This window comes from Typopeltis vanoorti, chromosome 4 (assembly GCF_054136105.1).
Source record: "Typopeltis vanoorti isolate ZY-2024b chromosome 4, IOZ_Tvanoo_1.0, whole genome shotgun sequence".
NCBI classification, from domain to species: domain Eukaryota; kingdom Metazoa; phylum Arthropoda; class Arachnida; order Uropygi; family Thelyphonidae; genus Typopeltis; species Typopeltis vanoorti.
The window spans coordinates 163,245,880-163,267,666 of NC_143552.1; the positions used below are offsets into that span (position 1 = coordinate 163,245,880).

General features: G+C 37.5%; 1 protein-coding gene across 8 annotated transcripts in view; it reads right to left on the reverse strand.

Annotated features, from left to right (window-relative positions):
• The window catches only part of LOC150107813 (TRAF-type zinc finger domain-containing protein 1-like), a 337,022-nt gene that overhangs the window by 135,124 nt on the left and 180,111 nt on the right, over nt 1-21,787 (reverse strand). For 6 of the 8 annotated variants that reach the window (XM_090392060.1, XM_090392062.1, XM_090392061.1 and 3 more), the window contains exons 8-9: nt 11,249-11,485; nt 10,770-10,831 (exon numbers count right to left, since the gene is read on the reverse strand). In XM_090392060.1, the coding sequence (XP_090248186.1) occupies nt 10,770-10,831; nt 11,249-11,485 (299 nt within the window). The remainder of the gene's footprint in view (nt 1-10,769; nt 10,832-11,248; nt 11,486-21,787) is intronic. The other 2 variants (XM_090392067.1, XM_090392066.1) reach the window with 1 other exon arrangement.

Here is a 21,787-nt window from a genome sequence, read left to right on the forward strand (position 1 = left end):
GTAAAACTTACAGCATCAGGGGTACTGGTACATAAAAGTTTTATACAACAATTAATTACACATATTAGATGTTTTTGATAACTTCTCAACTGTAGCATATAATTGATAAACCAGAATACAAATGGTAAATTCATTAATGTATGTGTGTTGGAATATTGCTAATTGTTGCTATCACATTCTGTGGTATCATGCATGTTATATCCTAGGTCCATGGCAGTTAAACTTTTGATGAAAGAAAGCAGAAAATACTCTATGTAAAATTAAGCCTTGATTTTTATTGCATTCTGTAGGGATTCAGGTGCAAACGCCTGAAGTATCTTCAGCGTGCAAACGAGTTGCCAAAAGGTGTATCACCTTATTAAATTACTCTGGATTTAGAGAACGATGTTAGAAGTTTATTTTTCACTTGCTTACACTTTATTATAGTCTAACCAAGTGAAAAATAAACTTCTAACATCGTTCTCTAAATCCAGAGTAATTTAATAAGGTGATACACCTTTTGGCAACTCGTATAGGTAAATATGACCTCTCCATTGCTTCTGCCTTAGTATCACCACTTCTAGGTCTGGCATCAACTGATGAGACCTCAATAAAGGTTGAAACCGGTCTAGGTAGTGGCTCTTCCCTTAATGCATTGCATTATACATGTCCGCAAGGAGATGTGCTTTGCATTATGGGAGATACTGAGACAAGGAGTGATGAGAGCTTGGTCCACCATTACTACGAGTTGCCTCAGTCCTGAAGATACTTCAGGCGCAAACTTTGTTTGCTTACACTTGGATAAAGGATTAAACTAAATTTATTATATTAAAAAATATGAACATAGCGGTGGGACTGGATGGTATATCAGCCTGTGTACTACATGAATGTGCAAGGGAATTGGCATTTCCTCTGATGAAGTTGTTCACTCTAAGTCTAATCTCTGGAAAGGTTCCAAGGGAGTAGAAAGAGGGTAAGATAGTACCATTATATAAAGATGGCTCCAAGACAGAAATACAGAGTACTTGTTAAAGTATTGGAAAAGTTGGTGAAAGGTAAAATACAACAGCGGATGAACAGGGATATGATAATCTATAGTGGACAATATGGCTTTTTAAAGGGTAGGTCCTGTCTTATAGTAACTTCACATTTCAAAGCTTACTAATATGTCTGTATTATTCAAGGTTAAATTTTCTGTGAGGGCTTTAAAGTGGGTCGAGTTTTTTATATAGGAAGAGGAATTTCCGGTGAGGGGGGACAGAGAGTTGGCCAGCTGTTTAGACAGTCTGTAACAAGGTGCATTGGTGGCATCTACTATAGGCCTGAGTGGGGGAATTGGGTTTGTGGATTTTTGGTAAACCGTATATTCGGGGGGGACGGGAGTGGAAAGGTTTAAGTTTTTTCGTGACGTCAGGAGGTTACTTTTTTAAGTAAGATTTTTAATTTCTTAACTTGTGTTTTTGTGGGGTCGTGTTCTAGCGGGATGTAGGTAGCGCGATCGCGGAGGATAATGTTCATTTTCCGATTGTATTTGCTGGTATTAAGAACGACTGTGGCATTACCCTTATCCGCTCTGGTAATGACGATACTTTTTTCTTTGCGTAGTTTCAGGAGAGCCATGCGTTGGGCATATGATAAGTTACTTTTTGGAGGCGAAGAGGGAGTGAGGATGTTGGCTACGTCGAGTCTGATGTTGTTGGCTACCTCCGATGGTAAGCGACTGATCCCCCGTTCGATGTTAACCATTACATCAAGCACCGGCACTTCTTTCAGGGCGACAGCAAAATTACATCCGAGGCAAAGAGCGCTGACGGCATCATCGTTGAGCCTTTTGGAAGAGAGGTTTATTACTGTCTGGAGCGGTTGAATTTGTGGTTGTGGTTTGTCTTTAACCAGGTTGCTGTATTTCTTGACGTGTTTGTTTTTTATTTTTTGAAATTCTCTCTGTGCAGAAGTTTCCGAAATGTCAGAGAGAATCGACCAAAGTTCAGGGTTAAGAACGGTGGAGAGCTCTGAATGTAAGGAGCCAATGGCAGCATTTGTCACTGCGAGGGCGGCATGAGTAGAGGCGATTTACTCGCGTAGTAATGCCAGGCTGGCACGTTTATATATACGGAGTGCTTTTTTGGAATGGAAATTGATCTTCATTTTAACGCAGTTCGGTATCACTCTTGTATCCCGACATCTTTTTAAAAAGGCCAGCCTATTTAGTTGTCTAGATAGTCGTAGTTTTGACTTACCGTAGTGCTTGGATTTGTGTGCTAAATCTTCTCCATGGATGATTAGAATTCTTGTGTAGAGGCTTAAGTGCTGTAAGGACATTATGTTGGAAGTTTAATGGATTTTTTACAACACTCAAAAAGAATTAAAATAGAATTTAATACTGCCTATATTTCGTCCTAGTCACTAGGACATCTACGGGGATTACAAAAACAATTAATGTAACATGCACACAAAAACTTACAATACTAAGCCCAACCACGTGGGTGACACTAAAGTCCTATCGAGGTGGAGCGCCCTCTAAGGGCGGTAGTAGGTGGCCTGGAATGTAAGGTGGGACCTCTGGTGATGAGTGTTTCCCAAATCTTCGGAAGCTTAATGCAACCGTATTTATTAAGATTTGGTTAGTTTCTGTGTTTTTAAAAAGATGTCGGGATACAAGAGTGATACCGACCTGCGAAGCTCGGTATCACTCTTGTATCCCTTCTTTTCATACCGAACTGCAAAGTTCGGTATGAAAAGAAGTGCTGGTGCTCGATGTAATGGTTAACGTCGAACGGGAGATCGGTCGCTTACTGTCGGAGGTAGCCAACAACACCAGATTCGACGTAGCCAACATCCTCGCTCACTCTTTGCCTCCAAAAAGTAACTTATCGTATGCCCAACGCATGGCTCTCCTGAAACTACGCAAAGAAATAAGTATCGTCATTACCAGAGCGGATAAGGGTAATGCCACAGTCATTCTTAATACCAGCGAATACAATCGGAAAATGAACAATATCATCCGCGATCGCGCTACCTACATCCCACTAGAACACGACCCCACAAAAACACAAGTTAAGAAATTAAAAATCTTACTTAAAAAGTAACCTGGCCTCCTGACGTCACGAAAAAAACTTAAACCTTTCCGCTCCCGACCCCCCCCCCCCCCGAATATACGGTTTACCAAAAATCCACAAACCCAATTCCCCCACTCAGGCCCATATTAGATGCCGCCACCAATGCACCTTATTACAGACTGTCTAAACAGCTGGCCAACTCTCTGTTCCCCCTCACTGGAAATTCCGCTTCCTATATAAAAAACTCGACCCACTTTAAAGCCCTCACAGAAAATTTAACCTTGAATAATACAGACATATTAGTAAGCTTTGATATCTCCTCTTTGTTTACCAATATTCCCTTAACTGACACTTTATCTCTCTTAGAAAACGTTTTTTCCCTCTGACATCTTAGATCACTTTTCCTTTGCCATCAACTCTGGGTATTTCTCTTTTAAGAACAAAATCTACAAGCAGATAGAGGGAACCGCCATGGGTTCCCCCCTCTCACCCCCCCTGCCAATTTCTATATGGAAGATTTTGAAAAACAAGCCATAGACTCAGCCCCACTCAAACCTTCTATCTGGCTAAGATATGTAGATGATGTGTTCTCTATTTGACCTCATGGCCCAGACACGTTAGACTCCTTCCTCAGTCATCTCAACAGTCTACATCTAAGAATCCAGTTTACTATGGAAAAGGAAAAGAACAATTGTTTACCCTTCCTAGACACCTTAGTCACATGCCTGCCTAATGATGCACTTGCCTTCACTGTATACAGAAACCCCCCCCCCCACACACACACACAGGCAGATACATTCACAAACTCTCCCACCACCACCACCACCACCACCTCTCGCAACAATATGGCATCATTAAAACTCTTACCAAGAGAGCCCACAATCTTTGTTCCAGTGGAACCACCCTCACTACTAAGCTTAACCACATACACAGAACTTTCCTCTCCAATGGCTACAGCGAACACAGTATCAAAAAAATAATCAATTCCTCCCCCCCCCCTCCCCTCTCATCAACAAGATTTAAAAATGCCATCACCATATCCTACAACCGTGGCAGTTCGGAAAAAATAGCTAAGATACTAAAATAGTATAACCTACACACAGCATATAAGCCCTACCACAAACTTGCTATCCTTATCCGTTCTACAAAAGATCAGCTCCCTCCTCTCTCTCTGCCTGGAGTTTACAAAGTACCCTGTTCCTGTAAGCTTGCGTACTTTGGATAGACAGACAGATCAGCATCCATCCGCCTGGTGGAACACAAGTCGTATATCGTTAAACACAACTATGGCCATTCAGGCTTGGCTGACCATGTTTTGGACACCACCCACAGAGTATCATGGAAGAAAACCACCATGCTCCACCACAGCAAATTCAAGAAAGAGAGACTTTTCTTAGAAGCAGCAGCAGCTCACAGAAACCAACCAAATCTTAATAAATACAGTTGCATTAAGTTTCCGAAGATTTGGGAAACACTCATCACCAGAGGTCCCACCTTACATTCCAGGCTACCTACTACCGCCCTTAGAGGGAGCTCCACCTAGATAGGACTTTAGTGTCACCCACGTGGTTGGGCTTAGTATTGTAAGTTTTTGTGTGCATGTTACATTAATTGTTTTTGTAATCCCCGTAGATATCCTAGTGACTAGGACTAAATATAGGAAGTATTAAATTCTATTTTAATTCTTTTTGAGTGTTGTAAAAAATCCATTAAACCTCCAACATAATGTCCTCACAGCACTTAAGCCTCTACACAAGAATAATATGGTTCAGAAAGTTCAGGTGGATAGCAGTTGTGGCTGAGATTCTGTTGGAAATAAGAGGTAAGGTTTAGATGGTAGTACACATTGTTTATGTAAGACCATTACCAATATTATATGCTGGTGAGGTGGAATTTTTTTTTTTAAATAGGTTTCAGTTTTTTTTTATTGGGATTTTGACAGGATTTCAATGTTTGTGATTTTTTTTTTTTTTTTAATATTGTTTTCTAAGGGAAATTTCCAATCCACTGGACAACCTGAACTGTGTCCTGTATATATGAGGGTGGTCTAAAAAGTTCTCGGCCTAACATTGAAAAAAACAAATTTATAATTTCAAAATTATTTTTATTTTTCAACATAATCTCCCTTAGGACTAATACATTTATTCAGTGATGCTCCAGCACCATTATCCCATCCCTGTAGGTGGTTCTCAGTAAGATCTGCAAAATACTCCTCTACAGCTGCAATCACCTCTTGATTCGAAGAAAAACGCTGACCAGCGAGGAAGAGTTTTAGTTTTCGGGAGAGACAGAAGTCAGAGGGAGCCAAATCTGGGGAGTAGGGTAGATGTTCCAACAATTCATAGTGCAGATCCCTTAATTTTCCCATTGCCAAAACACCTTTGTGGGCAGATGCATTGTCCTGATGAAAGATGATTTTTTCCTTCAACAAACCGGGTCTTCTCTCAGAATTTTTTCTAGTCTGGTTAAAAGATTGGAATAATATTCCCTGGTTATTGTTTTACCCTTTTTAAGATAATTAGTAAACAAAATGCGTTAGCAACCCAAAACACCAATGCCATGAACTTTCCTTCTTGCAAAATATATCCAACATGTTCTTTTGAAATGCCTATAGTCTCAGCAATTTCACGCACTATGACTTGCTGGTCATCCAATACCATATCATGCACTTGATCAATGATTTCTGGCGTTGTTACACTTTTTGGATGTCCTTCACGTGGATCATCTTCAAGGCTAGTACAGCTACGTTTAAATTCGACAGCCCATTTCTTAATTACTATTACTATTATTACGGGCAACTCCAGGGAGTCATTAGACTCATCGAGGGAGGCCCCAAATCATATTCATCACAACTATTTGACATTCATACAGTATCTATCATACCTCGCCTTAAACTCATTCACTGTCACAGCATCCACTACAGACTCAGGGAGTGCATTCCACTCATTCACTACTCTAAAAGTAAAGAACCCAGCTCTAACACCTTTACTAACCACACTTTTGCCCAGTTTCGATGGATGTCCCCTAGTCCTCCCACAACCAGCCCTGTTCTCAAAAATATCTTCTGAATTAATTTTATAGAAACCCTTCAGTAATTTGAATGTCTCAATCATATCTCCCCTCCTCCGCCTATCAACCAATTTTTGCAACCCACAAATCCTCAACCTGTTCTCATACGGTTCATTCCACAGACCTGCTATCATCTTGGTCACTCGCCTCTGGATCCTCTCCACCTCCTCCCCATCAAGAAGAAACCTAGGTGACCAAATCTGAGCACAGTAGTCTAGATGGGGTCTTATCAAGGCTCGATAGAGAGGAACAATAACCTGCTTGTCAACGTATTCCTCAGCAACCAAGTGATTTGATGAGCTGTTTTGGTCACTTTTGCAATGTGTTCCCTAAATTTCAATTCCTTATCTACCAACACTCCTAAATCTCGTGCCTCATCAATTTCCTGGAGCAGGGTTCCACCAATGCAGTAATCTGACGCCAATCTTTTCACCCCAAAGTGCATAACCTTACATTTTGCCACATTAAACTGACATCCATTCTCCTTAGCCCAGACCTCCAATCTATCCAAATCATCCTGCAAAATTTTGACGTCATCTGCATTCACTATTGCCCTACCCAACTTCGCATCATCCGCAAACAAATGAACTGTTCCTCTCAGATCATTTCCTATATCATTTATGAACAAATTAAACAGCAGTGGTCCAAGAACAGATCCTTGTGGCACACCACTAGTCACAGGCCGTCTTGTAGACTCCATTCCCGAGTAAACCACTCTCTGATATCTCTCCATCAACCACCCTCCTATCCATCTCACCAACCCCATGTCCATTCCCATATGCTGCAATTTACTGATTAGAATTCCATGTGGAATCCTGTCAAAGGCCTTAGCAAGGTCCAGCAGAATCACCGTAAACCCATTACCCTTATCCAGTTCAGCCGTCACTGTGTTATAATACGTGAGCAAGTTACTGAGGCATGACCTACCCTTCACAAAACCATGCTGTCCCCGATACAGTATCCCATTTTCTTATATCCAATCTTGTATTTTCCTCTTGACTATTTTCTCTAAGACCTTGACAATGATTCCTGATATGCTAATCGGTCGGTAATTTACAACAGCAGTCTTGGAACCACCTTTATGCAGTGGAACTATTTTCCCCTCTTTCCACTCGCTCGGGACTAACCCAGACCCGAGACTCAAATTAAACAAAATGGTCAAGGGTACCGACAATTCTTTAGCTGCTTCTCGTACAACACAAGCTGGTATACCATCCAATCCCACAGATGTATTGACATTGAGGTTATGCAATAGACTACTCACCTCCACTTCATTAACCACAATTCCCATATAATCTACTGGTTTATTCGTTTCTGCAATGTCACCACCTGGATGATATACTTTTGCAAAATGCTCACTCAGTAACTCAACTATCTCAACTGATTCAGTTACCTCCCTACCATCGGCATTCTTTAAAATCAATCTGCCATGTACATTTTTCCTTTTACTTGCTGCATATCTAAAAAACTGTTTAGGATTCTCTTTAGCCTGCATGGCCAATGTTCTTTCGTAATCCTTTTTTGCTTTTCTTACCACACTCGTCACCCTTCTGGCCTGCGCTTTATACCGTTCATGTGCCTGCCGGTCACCCTTCTCCTTAAATTCCCTCCATAGTTGTTTCTTTTTTTGCAACTCAAGCTTAATGGTGTTATTCATCCATTTAACCCCTACTTGATTTATTATTCGGACTCTAGGTATACAGTCAGCCACTGCTTCATGCAAGCACTTCTTAACTACCTCCCATGCACTATCAACTTCTAGTCCTTGCAGTTGTACATGCCATGGCACTGAACCAATCAAACTCCTAAGCTTGTCATACTTTCCCGCCCGATAATTCCACATGTACCCTGTCTTAATTGAAAATTCTACACCTTTAGCCACCTCCCAAGTTAAGACCCTATGATCACTCTCACCGATTGGTGGCAATGTGGTCATATTTGTTACAGCCAAATCCTCAGATGTAATTACTAGGTCAAGCACTCTCTGACCCCTAGTATTTTCCATTACATGCTGTCACAGATAGTTATCCCTTAATAACCGCATAAAATCCAGTTCCTTCCTCCCGTGTGTCCTCTCCTCACTCCAATCGATGCGACCATAGTTGAAATCTCCCATAATAATCACCCTCCTTCCACCCATTTCTTCTATTTGCTTGTGCATACTGTCACCACCATCTTTTCCATCACCTGGTCTATAGCAGCACCCAAATGTATATTTAGTTCTGCTAGCCACAATCTCACACCAAATGGCCTCAAATGTGCTCTTTTCTCTATCCTGCAATTCAACTTCTATTCTCCTTGGCTGGAGCTCATCAGCTATCATCAACAATACTCCTCCCCCCATTTTATTCTCTCTGTCATTCCTGAACACACTATACCCATCACATTCAATCCCACTAGTTATATCATCTACAGTCAGCCATGTTTCACTAATACTTATAACCTGTGGTCTAGAAGTGCCAACCATGGCCAAAAACTCTTCCTTCTTGTTCCTAATACTCCTAGTATTAGTGTACATGAATTTAAGACCCCCCATTAGCCCCAACCCTACCTTGATGCCTTATATTAACTATCCCACTCTGATTTGTTGTCCTTATTTGCTCTGGCATATTATATTCATTCTTACATTCAACTGCCTCCATAAGGACTGTATCTCTACCCCCCCCCTAACAAATCTAGTTTCCCTGAATTTGCACATCCACTACATTCAGCAACACTTTCTCAAGTCTTCTTACACCGTAACCATTCAAATGCAAGCCATCCATCTTATATAGATCCTTTCGCCCATCAAACTCACTCCACACATCCACAAATTCCACACCACTCGTCATACATAACCCACGCATAAAGTCATTTGCAATTATAGCCCTCCTTTTAAACATTTCACTGTCATACCGTGGCAAAAGACTAATCATTCTAACTCTCTCACTCTTTTCTTTTGCTACCTCAAACAATTCATTCAGGTCTTCTATCATTTCCATTTTATCTCCTTTCAAATCATTCGTACCTGCCACAACAATCATTTCTTTCACCTTTTCCTTTTGCTCTCTAATAGACGCAGTTTCGTCCTTTATGGTCGCACCAGGTTGGTACGATTTTGTCAAATCCTCTACTAACACACCTCGTACTAACGAGTCTCCATACAGCACTCTATCCTTCATTTTGTTCATGTTCACATTCATACGTCTATTTTTCCTGTCATACCTTTTATTATTGGTTGGTTCATTCAGTCTACTTTTGTTCATGCACTCTAGCTGCTGTTTTGCTCTTTCTATCGCACTATTCAACAACGCGATCTCACTCAATGCATCTATCTCATCTTTTTTGTTCTCTGAGAAACCATTTATACTATCATTCACACTTTCTACATTCACACTCTCACAATTTTCATGTACAACCTTGCCGTTTCTTGTCATATCCCTATTTCCTTCATTCTGAAGGTTGACAAAAATATCACACTCACGATCCGAAATACACTTCAATTCTGCATTCTCCCTACATTTTCTACACACATTCAATCCTTTATCATCATCTAACCACACTCCGACCGCACTCCGCAAAGCATACATTTCACAGCTAGTACACTGACTCATTTCTTTTATGCTACCGTTCTTTGATAACGATGGCGAACCTTCATTACTGGCTGCCATTTTCCTACGCACAGGTGCCATATTTATCTGTAACCTTATCTGGAGCTTGCACGAACACTACTCATTATGAATTCATCTAGCGGCGACTTCCCGACATAGATTATGTTATAAAAACTTTAGTACACTAACCACGTTAATAAAGCTCTAATAATATACCAAAATTAAACACTTAAGTCCATTAAATTGAATCCAAAACACCAATAAGTCAACAAAAAACACAAATCTCTCAGGAGCTCTCCGATAGCACGTCCGTTCAACAGCTAGCCTCGACACCAACTATCTAATTGTCGAAAACGAAGGAGAAGAATGCCCAAAAAACGTTTATGAACTTCGAATGAATTTCTTTTGACATTAAATCTTCTTTTACAAAGGATTTTTATAACCGCACGATACTCAATTTCATCCATTTCAAGGAATACAGACAACACTTTTGCTTCAGACAGCTGTATAAAACAAACTACTTGATAGAATGACTTGCAATTTCACATGGATGCTTATGACAGATGTACCAACTTAGAAAAAAAAACCTCGCCGATAGTGTTGCCATCTATGGTTGAAACCAAGAACTTTTCAGACCACCCTCTTATTGATTCCCTTCAGGACCACAGCAGGATTATTCATTATGTAGTCAGGAAGCCTTGTGATGTATTACCATCAGGTTTAGACCTGTGTACATGCTATGCTTTAAGTAAAGAATTATTACAATACAGACAGCAAAAGGAATTTTTCTAAGATAAATCTATTATAAACATTCCTAGAAGATGCTAAACTATCACACATATCTAATGTAGGTGATGACCACTACTCAAGCTTTAGAAACAGCTACAGCCTACTTTACACATTTGATCAATGTTGTTTAGCATGATCCCTTCCACTAACTAAATATTACGTGCTTTCTTTGATTATATGCCTTGATACTGCAATGCTTTAATTTGATTCATACGAACTTAATAGATATAAAATGTAACAGTGATAAATAAAAATGAAAGTTTTACACAATATAATTCTTCACCTGATGTATGATCAGTACATCTTCAGGGAAGAGATGACCACAAAATTCACAAGGAAGGCTTTCTGAAAATAAATAATATAATACATAAAAAAGACCGCTTAACAATATTTTACATAAACAAGAATTTCTACAACTAACTCACATATAATGAAAGGAAATCTTTGACATAGATAAGTAGGATTTTTCTCCCACAAACTCAAGTTTTTAACATGCAATTCAAAAATCCCAAAACGTGCACTATTTCAAGTAATAATACCAGTAAGGGTTTAGCAACATGATATGGAATAATCTGCCATCATTTTAATCCCAAAATGATCAGAAGCCATAAATTCATCAGTAATGGTTAAGGGCAGAGACTGACTATCTACTGATTTATAGAAGTTGGTTGGCGCTAAAAGTCCTTTCACTCATTTCCTTTCAGGAATGTTATTACTTTTGAGAATTTCAAATGAAGTTGCAAAACAGTTATGTATTCTTACCTGTAGTATCTTTGCCATTTTGAGAATCTGGTACATGTGAATTTCTTTCTCTTTGTAACACTGAAAACATTGGATTTTGATTAAAAAGAAATTCCAGTTGCGGAAGATCTCCAAAATGAGATAAAAGATAAGGAAGCTCTTCATCTACAGTTCTTTCTTGAGGATTTTCTGAAATGTCATTTTCTAACATGAAAGCCAATTCTTCATTTATATCAATTGCATCAGTGCTCATTCTTTCTAGTAAATGAAAATTAAAAAATATATTATTTTGTCTAGACATACTTGTTTCCATAGTCTTTTCTTTTTAAAATAACAGAATTTACTATTAATACAAATCCAATTTCAGAAGTTAATCAATTTCCTCTGTTACTGAAATTTAATAACATATATACAAACAAAAATATTTCACTGTGTTGCATGCACACAAGAGAAGCAATTAATCAAGTGGCTAAGTAATGCCATGCCAGTGAGAGACTTGGATTTTCCTGTTTGCATATTTAAATTAACTTAAGTGTTAAAACGTTTGAAATACTATTTGCAATTCTGAATGGATGAAGCGTTCATGAAATACCTCTTAATATAGATTAGTAATATCACAAAGGGAGGGAAGTTTTTAAGATAAGTTTAGACAACTCTTTTTTTTAAAAAAAAGACACTCCTTAACCATTTTAAATAATCAGTTAAAAACATTTTTATACTGAAACAAAAAAAAAAAAAAGAAAAGAAAAGAAAAAAATATCAAGTTTTACTATCTAGTCTTCTAATAACTTTTCACATTAGATGCTATACGGTTACTCCCATACCTCACCAGGTTTTGGGAGTTAAATCTTCTGCTAGAATAAGTGGTAGGGTAGCAGATTCCACACAGAGTTAGTAGGACAATCACAAACACTCGTGCCCATGGCAGGATTCGAACCCGCAGCCTCTTGGCAGGAGAGCGGACATGCTAGCCACTCGGCCAACCAGGCCGGCATGCCTAGTTGCCTTTCTCTTCTAGCAAGGACTAGAAGAGAAAGGCAATGATCATGAATGCATGATAGCATAAAGAAATAACTGAAAATATATTAATAGCTTTTCTTGTCTTTATTAGGGAGAAAGGAGAGAACTGAAAGAATACTAAATTAACATATTAAATTAACAAATCATAAGGAAATGATTTCTATTTGATGTTATCTGGCTAAAAATTTTCATGTCCCATTCTGTTGGATTCACTCAATGTCTTTATCAAACTCTGAAAATCACTCTACAAATTTTGACTTTCTACTCTGAATCTCGATTTTCTGCAAATTATATAAAGTCATCTTCCTAGATAACCTTAATGTTTCAGACAAGAAAAAGTACCACTTTTCCAATTCTATAGACCAAACTAGAGATACTGAAGTTTTTGTTGACTTACCAATAGTTAATCTATTTAACACAATTCCAGAAGCCTTCCTACAGTCTTTTCTTTTTAAAATAACAGAATTTACTAATAATACAAATTCAATCTCCATTGGATTTGTATTAATCCAATATATTGGAGATTCTTTAGTGAAGGATATTTATACAGGGAAGATCCTGAAGTGTATGAGAAGGGAAACAATAGGAGAGTGACCAAGGACATGAAAAGGAGATGAAATGCATAACCGAGTTGGGTGGAACAAATGATTTATAAGTGATTCAGTGTGGGATTTGAAGGTTCTGTTAAAAATAGTGAAGTAGAAAAGTGTGAGAAGTAGAGATTGTTGCCGAGGTATGATAGCAGGTACTAGAAGAGAAAGGCAATGATCATGGATGCATAATAGTTAGTCATGTGTAGGAAAAGAGGCCTTGAATAATCTTTTTTTGTTATATGAATTCCAGTAATGAAAGACTAAGTCTTTCATGGATAGAAACCATTGGTGGCCTAGGATTAGATAATCTGGCAATCCTGCTCTAAGAAATCAAACATGGAACTGTTTTCATGAATCCACTTCAAGCTTACAATAAAGGGCTAATCTTGAATAATCTCTCTTGTTATGTGAATCCCACCCATAAAGGGCTGTGAGACTATAGTATATTAGTACCATAGGTGGACTAAGATTAGATAATCTGAAAGCCCTGCTATAGAGACCAAACATGAAACTTTTTAATTCCACTTCCAAAGTTCCCAATATAAGAAGAGGCCTTGAACCATTTCATGAAATCATCTACCACTAATGATCTTCACAAATACTCATGCCTGCAGTAGGATTAGAACCTGCATCATGTTGGCCAAAGAGCAGGTATGATACCTACTCAGTCAACCGGGCTGACAAGTGAAGGAAGGAGAGCTGTTTGCTGGATGATGAGTTTACCAGGAAGGAAAATGAGAATTAAACAGTAGGCTGTGAGCATAAACTACAAGGATAGGTGTGAGATGAATGAATGAGAGACACTACTTTTAAGGTTGGCCTCATGGGGAAGGGGGGGGGGGGGTAGTGAAGTCAGAAGTCCTGTGTGATGATATGAAGAGGAATTGTCTAATGTTATGCACATTAAGGAAGGGCCACTACCCAGACTAGTTTCGACCTTTAATGAGACCTCAATAAAGGTCGAAACTAGTCTGGGTAGTGGCTCTTCCCTTTGATGGATATAGCATTTCTGGAGAAGATGGAATTTTCAGGAGGTGAGGATACTGATGATCTCAGAAAAGATCCCATATAGAATGTCAAGGAACTGATGATGGTATTAAAGTTATTTGGTGTGAGGCTGGAAATGTTCAGGAATATTGAACATTCTGATTGTCACAAGTCAGGAAATGCAGAGGGAAATAATTTTGAAATGTTCAGGCAGATGAGAATGCTGAAAGACAACATATGGATGCTGGAAGCAACATATGACGAACAACAACATGAGTAAGGAGAATAAATTCCTTGAATTGCTTAGAGACAACTACTTTATACATTGTGATGGAAGCAACACGCCAAGAAATGAAGTATTGTATTTCATAATGTTTTATATGGTGAAAAACAGAAGAGGTCATCACAATACCTCTGGATGATGAGAATGATCATATGGTTTTATCATGAGACGTAAGTTGGTAGGTGCAAGCTTCGCTTAAGTTAAAAAACGTGTGTTGGAACCACAAAGATGACAAACTCTGCAATCAGAGTGGTACCCTTCTATGGTATGATCAATTTTAAGAAGAGGTTCAACATCAATGACTGAGCAATGTCAAACTGTACTCATAAAGTTAAACAAATAAATAATGAAGGATAAGAGTGAAATGGATAAGTCATGGAATTACGCAGGCGCTGTAAATGAAGATGACATTATGAAGATGTATAAAAAAGAGAATACTTATCATTAGCACAAGGATTACAATGTACAGGCAAGAAAGGTGATGAGTGTGGTAAAAAAACTGGTTGAAGCGGCAAATCAAATTCCAGAGAATTCTATGGTTTGGTAGCTAGTAAAAGAAAAAATGAATATAGAAGGTTGTCTTTAATTGCTAGATATAGCATACACAACACATCCAATGAAGTGATTTTTTATTAGTGGATTTTTAATGTTGATTAGTGGGACTAGCATTGAACATAGCTGAATAGTGTTTGGTGAAGTGTTTGGAACTTTATGTTAACCTTCATGTTAATCAGACAGTGAGATATTGCCACATATACAAGGAAAATCTCCAAAAGAGATGACAGTGCCTTTGATAGTTGACTATCAAGAGTCTTGCACATGGGAACAGTCCTCTGTGAAGAGTGTCTTCTTCTGCTTTCCATAATCCACAAAGGACCATTGAATAGATATCAGGAAATATTCTTCACAGAAATCTTTCACTCATTCATTGATTGACATTTTGCAGCTCTGAAAGTGAAGAACCTTTCCAATTTTTAATATTGTCTATCCAGTTTATTCTAGGTATGCCACTCTTTTGAGTTCCTGGAATAAGCCCTTGAAAAACTTGAATTAGATCTATTGATATGACCAAACTAGATGAGTGGTTCATTCGATCTTAGTTGTTGTTATTATTATTATTATTATCCAGGCCTCCATGGAGACAAAAGACTCATCATGGGAGGTCGTTAGGAAACACAAAGTTTATCATACCACTCCTTGAACCCAATGATCGTTCCTGCTCTAACCACTCTCTCAGGCAATGCATTCCATGGTTCAACCATCCTCCGTGCAAAGAAACCATTCCTCATCCTCTTGCTCACAGCCTCCTTTCATAACTTCCAGGGATGGCCCCTTGTCATCACTCCTTCCCGCTGTTCAACCAAGCAAAAGAACTCCCCAATGTCTACCCTGTAACTGCCTCTCAATAGTTTAAAAGTCTTGATCATATCACCTCTCCTTCTATCCACCAAACTCTGCAGTCCACATTTCCTCAGTCGATCCTCGTAACTCACATTCTAGAGTCCTGAAACCATCTTTGTTATCCGCCTCTGTACACTTTCCACAGTTAATTTATCTCCTTCAAATACTGGGGACCAAACCTGAGAACAACAGTCTAAGTGTATCTGATCAGGGTCTTATACAAAGGAATGATAATTCTTTTATCTCTGCAAGTCAGCGTCCTTCTCAGTATTGCAGCAATCCTCTGGGTTACCTTCACCACCTTTGCAATATGCTCCCTGAATTTCAGTTTTCTATCAATCATCACCCACAGATCTCTTGTCTGCCCTACTTCCTCCAGTATAGCTCCTCCAATCGAGTATGCATCCTCCCATCAATGGTTCCCAAACTTCAAGACTTTACATTTTGCTGCATTAAACCGACACCCCCATTCAATTGCAAATCTGTCTAGTTTATTCAAATCCTCTTGCAGGGCTGCCACACTTGCACTATTACTGATAACCCTTCCCAGCTTCATAGCTTCTGCAAACAACTGAATATCCCCTTCAATCCATTAACAATGACACTGATATAAAGGTTGAACAATACAGGTCCCAGTACTGAGTCCCGTGGAACACCACTTGTAACCTTCTGCCTCCTTGATATTGCCCCACCATACACAACTCTCTGATACCTATCAGACAGCCAATCCTGAATCCAGTTGACTAACCCGACATCTAAACCCATATGCTGCAACTTAAATATCAGCTTATCGTGTGGCACCCTGTCAAACGCCTTTGCAAAATCTAAAAAAAATGGCAGTGTATGCCTTTCCCTCATCAACTGCTCTTGTCACTTTATTATAAAAGGCAATCATATTAATAAAGCAAGAACACCCCTTAACAAATCCATGTTGATTCTCACAAATAACATTACTCTCATCTGTCCAATGCTGTATATAGTCCCTCACTAATTTCTCCAAGACCTTAACTACTGATGACACACAAACTGGCCTATAATTAGACACTTCCAGTCTGCTACCACCGTTGTGCAGCAGCACTATCTTACCTTCCTTCCATTCCTTGGGTACTTTTCCCACAGCTAGACTTTTATTGAAGAGCCAGGTCAATGTAGCTGTCAGTTCTTTAGCACATTCTCTCAAAACCCGTGGTGAAATAATGTCCAGTCCCACAGCTTTACTGGTATCCAGAGTATTTGGAACACACTCTCCTCTAAATCTCAAACTTGCCCTATCCCTCTAGTATTCAAACCTTCTTCTCCAGGATGAAATACTCCAATAAAGTGCTCATTGAACAACTCCACTATGTCCACTGCATCAGTCACTCTATTCCCATTTTCATCCGGCAATGTTATTCTTCCACATTCATTTCAAGTGGACAGCCTAATTCTTGTTTTTGTGTGAATTTCCCTTGAGGTCAGAATGCTTTTCATGCTAATGAAAGTTGATCTTGAAATTTTTATTCTTCTTAATATTTCCTTATCATACTTTCCATTCTCTGTAATTAGTTGACCCAAATACATATAACTCTCTACTTGATCTAAAGTATTTCCTCTGATCTTAATATTTATATCAGGTATTTTCTCTTTTTCTCTTGTTACCAGCATGGTTTTGGTTTTTTGAAGTTGAAATTAAGTCCATATTTTTCACTTAGCTTCAGCATCTCTTCTAGTAGGTTTTGAAGATATTTTTTTATTTTCAGCTAGCAGTACTGTATCATCTGCATATCTTAAGTTGTTTATATTCCTGCCTCCTATGCTGACTCCTTTAAATTCTTCTAATTGCTGGAAGATATTTTCAGTATAGAGATTAAACAATATAGGAGAAAGAACACAGCCTTGTCTGACACCCTTCTTTACTGGGAATTCCTCCGAGATTTCTCCTGATATTTTTATTGAGGCAGTTTGCTCCCAATATAGATTTATGAGTAATCTGGTATCTTTACCATCTACTCCTAAATTTCTGATGCATTTGATTAGTTGTTCATGTTGTATATTGTCAAAGGCCTTTGTGTAGTCAATAAAAATAAGTAACTTCTTTCTGCTTCTCCAGATATCTTTCTATAATAGTTCTAATGTTGAAGAGTCCTTCTCTAGTTCCTTTATTTTCCTGGAAACCAGATTGTGTTTCATTAATTTCCATTTTGATTTTATGTTTATTTCTTTCTAGGATGATATATAACATAACTTTTGCTATCTAACTGATCATTCTGTACGCTTCACATTTGATTGTCTTCAATTTTTTTAGGTATTGGTAGGAACGTTGAGTGTTTAAAATCTTTTGGCAGGTGTCCAGTTTCGTATATTTTATTACATAAGTCAGTCAGTGATCTTATAGCCTTATCATTGAAAGCCTTTAGATGTTCTGCCATAATTCCATCCATTCCTGGAGCTTTTCCTGGTTTGTCACAGTAGCTTTTCCTAGTTAGTGTACATAAACACTAATCAGTTATTAGCATGAACAGTTTTTAAAACTTGTAATACAAAGAACTAAAGTCCTAATTTGGCACCATCAATTGTTGGAGAAAGAAAGGTTTGCAAATATTAAGTTGTTCTTAAAATTGATCTCTCTCCGAGATTTTTGAGGCCTGGTTGGTTAGCGTATCCGGCTCTCCAGTCAAAAGGCTGTGGGTTTGAATCCCGCCATTGGCATGGATTTGTGATTGTCTGTGAAAATACTAGTGGTGACAGTGGACAGTAGATGGCATTGGTGTAGATGATGCAGTTCGCTGTGGTTGGTAGAGTGAATGGTAAAGACACCGAGTTGCAGAGGTCCGAGGTCCCTCCCTCGATGAGTCTTTGGAGGTGTTATGTAATAATAATAATAAACATTAATTACATCAGCCAGCCAGGTCTGTTGTTAGGGTTTATGCTGTCCATATGTAAGCGCTATTTTTTTTTTGAAGGACCTCCCACGATGAGTCGTTTGACTCCATGGAAGCCTGAATAATAATAATAATAATAATAATAATAATAAATTCAACAATATTCCAAAAAGAAAAAAAGTCTCTCTTACTTATAATAACTTCTGTGTAGACTTTAGCTTTCTTCCAATTAATCTTGTATGCAGAAAGTGTTTAAAACATAGTCTGCCAGTTCCAATTTGCTATAAATGGTGCTGAATATATTTCATGTTCCCCAAGATGGATGTCAATAGATCTTCCTATCTGTCCATAATAAGCCATTTGACAAGTACAGGGCACTTCATATACCCCTGGATGTCCAAAAGATGGAGTTTTGTCCTTAGGTGAATGGATGACAGTTGCCAGTTTGATATATGATTTGGATGTGGTGGGAAGCTAGCTTATCTTAGATAGTCAGAGTGCTTAATAAACATAAGCTACACATCATATTCAAACCATATATCAAACTGACATCCCTCAGTTAGTTTCTACTAGCCTCTGTGCCCACAAACAACATTAGTGTATTATAGATTCTGCAACTTCTGTGCCATACACATCAGTCCCACATATCATGTGTGGAACTGATGGTGTATACGTATTTATTACAAGCTTTGTTTGCATATACACAACAATGCTATGCTCATACTCTCACCAAAAGACAAACTCAATCTGTTATCACATCCAGTTGGACTGTAAAGCAGCTGCCTAGCATGCTAGGCAGTTGCTTTTCAACAGTAAATACACCAAGCCTTCTTCTTCTCCTCTTTGTTTTTCATTCTTCTCACTCTATTATGAACAGTCTTCCTCATAAAGTGTTCCTCAATGAGTACAACTTCAAACTAAGGAAAAATATCAAGTTTCTCCTAACCTCTGTACCCACAAACAGCACTAATGTGTTAAAAGTTCTGCAGTTTCTGTGCTATACACATCAGTTCCACACATATCATGTGTGGAACTGATGCATATGTATTTATGAGTAAGCTTCTTTTGCATATACATAATAATGCTTATGCTCCACTGACTGTATTCAAATTGTTTTCTAATGGAATTTCTAAGGGTTTTCTTGGCATCCAATTGGTATTATATTGCTAGTGCCAGATCAGTAAAAGGAATGAATTATGTAATTATTATTTTTTTTGTTCTTGCTTTGATTTCTTCTTTCTTTCCCAAATCTGGGTTAGGTGGCTTATTTTGATCTCTGCCCAGCATTTATCAAACTGCTTTTTGCTTCTTCGATTCTTTGGTTTGTAATTCATCATCTTAAGTAAGATTTCATATGCATTTGGTTCTAAATTTTGTTTACGTTCAGTTCTGTATGTTGTTTCCATTATTGATGTATGGCTTAGTCCTTTCAGTATTTTTTTTTAAATCTAGTCTTGTATAACCTGCTGTTCTCGTATATTTCATTTCTACTGCAGCGTGTTAAATTGTGAATGAAGGATTTTATGATTAATAATAATTCATTCATGATTTAACATGAATTCCATATCCTGAGCTAATTTTGCTCCTAAATAAATTCTAATTTAAATACTTACTGTTATTTTTTTATTGAAATAAAATTTTTTAAATTTTTTTGTTATTTATTCTGTATAAATTCTTTATATAACTTGTAAATGTATCCTAAGTGAACTGTAATATATGTTTGTTGTTAGGGAAAGTGAAAGTAATTCTAATGGACTCTGCTAATGTGATTTGATTGGTTGCTGTCAAAAAAACTAAGTTATTTTTAGATAGCACGTGCCTTAGCGTTGGGGAGCTGTATAATGATCACATGAGAATTTTCATTGTAAACTGAACAAGTGTAAAAAAAAAAAAAAAACAAGTTTGGGCAGGAAAAAGGAAGGAGAGAGGCAATATGGGAAGAAACAGCCAGAGGGAAAATAGAGAGAGTGAAGGAAGGTCGCGAGATGTGATCTAACCTGGGATCGTAAGACATAATAAAGATTTGGAAACTTCTTCCGATTTTAATGGATCTTACTTCGAACTCATATTTATTTATAGTTTCCTGTCATCTTGTAAAGGAATTTACCCGAGTGAAAGGATAATAATATGGTCGAGATTTATTGTAAGATAAGTTATTACGAGAAAGAAAATACATTTTCCAGTCTTAACAAATAAGGTATTGAACTCAGGAATACCATAAGTTTTGTGTTGCCTATAGTGGAAGATTATCGAGTGCCTAGAAGTGTTGTAAGAGTTTTCCATAATGTGCAAGCTATGATGATCATACCAGTAAGAATATCTATTCTATAACTAATGTGTGATAGTGTTACTTGTGTCCGGAGAACTTGGTCAAATTTCGTGTTACTGGAGCCAGCTAGTCAAGTTTGAATGTGTGATATTATAAAACATTTCCTTGTGAAATTAATGTGAGAAACTTCACTGAAGAATTAGTTCATGTTTGAATGTGTTATCTCACTACGTATATGTAAAATCAAGACTGAGCCTTTTAAGAACTATTTTAATCCTCTGATAAATATTGATGATGCTTGTTAAGTGTTTGATAAATTGAAGTTTACGAATATTTCACTGAGACTAAAAAGAACTAACTTTTGAATGTTTTGCTGAATACTGATATTTTTTAAATTGAGACTAAGTTGAAGTCCTAACGGATGTGAATTATGAAAGTCATATATATAAGTTCTAGCAGTAAATGATGCACTCAGCTGAGTAGAATCTTAATACTTTATTGAATGTATAAATTATTTTCTAATTGTATTGATCTTAATAGAGTTCTTGTTTCTTATGTAAGAATAATTTTATGAGAGAATTAAATATCTTGTTTAACTTGATTCTTGTGCTTGCCTAATTTCAGTTTCATTGCACCGCTAATTAAAATACGAATTTTGCGAGAAACCCTAAATATAGTTGAGAAATTATCAGCCTGTAGTGCTATTTGATGCTTGATTCCTTCATTATAATTGTGTAACTTCAAACATAGAGTGGCACAGTATAATAGAAATTTTCTTTATATTTGAATGTGGGATCAACCAACAGCTAACAAATATAAGGTTGGATGAAAGACAAACCCAACAAGTGATTGTTTTCTTATCACCTCTTATTGTCCATACTTCACTTCATTATAATAACGTGGTTTGATAAAATATTATACATTCTTAGTCTGCTTTTTTGGTGATTATTGCTGATCTTAGATGTTTTATTTATTATTCCATTTACTGTAGAAAATGTTAATTTTGTTAATTTTATTAGAAATTTTAAATATTCGTTGCAAATTAATTTAGACCCTACATAATTAAAATTATTGATGTTTAATTTTGCCATCTATAGCTACTTTAGTTCTGATGGAAATTTCAGTTTTGAATGGCACAGTTTTTTT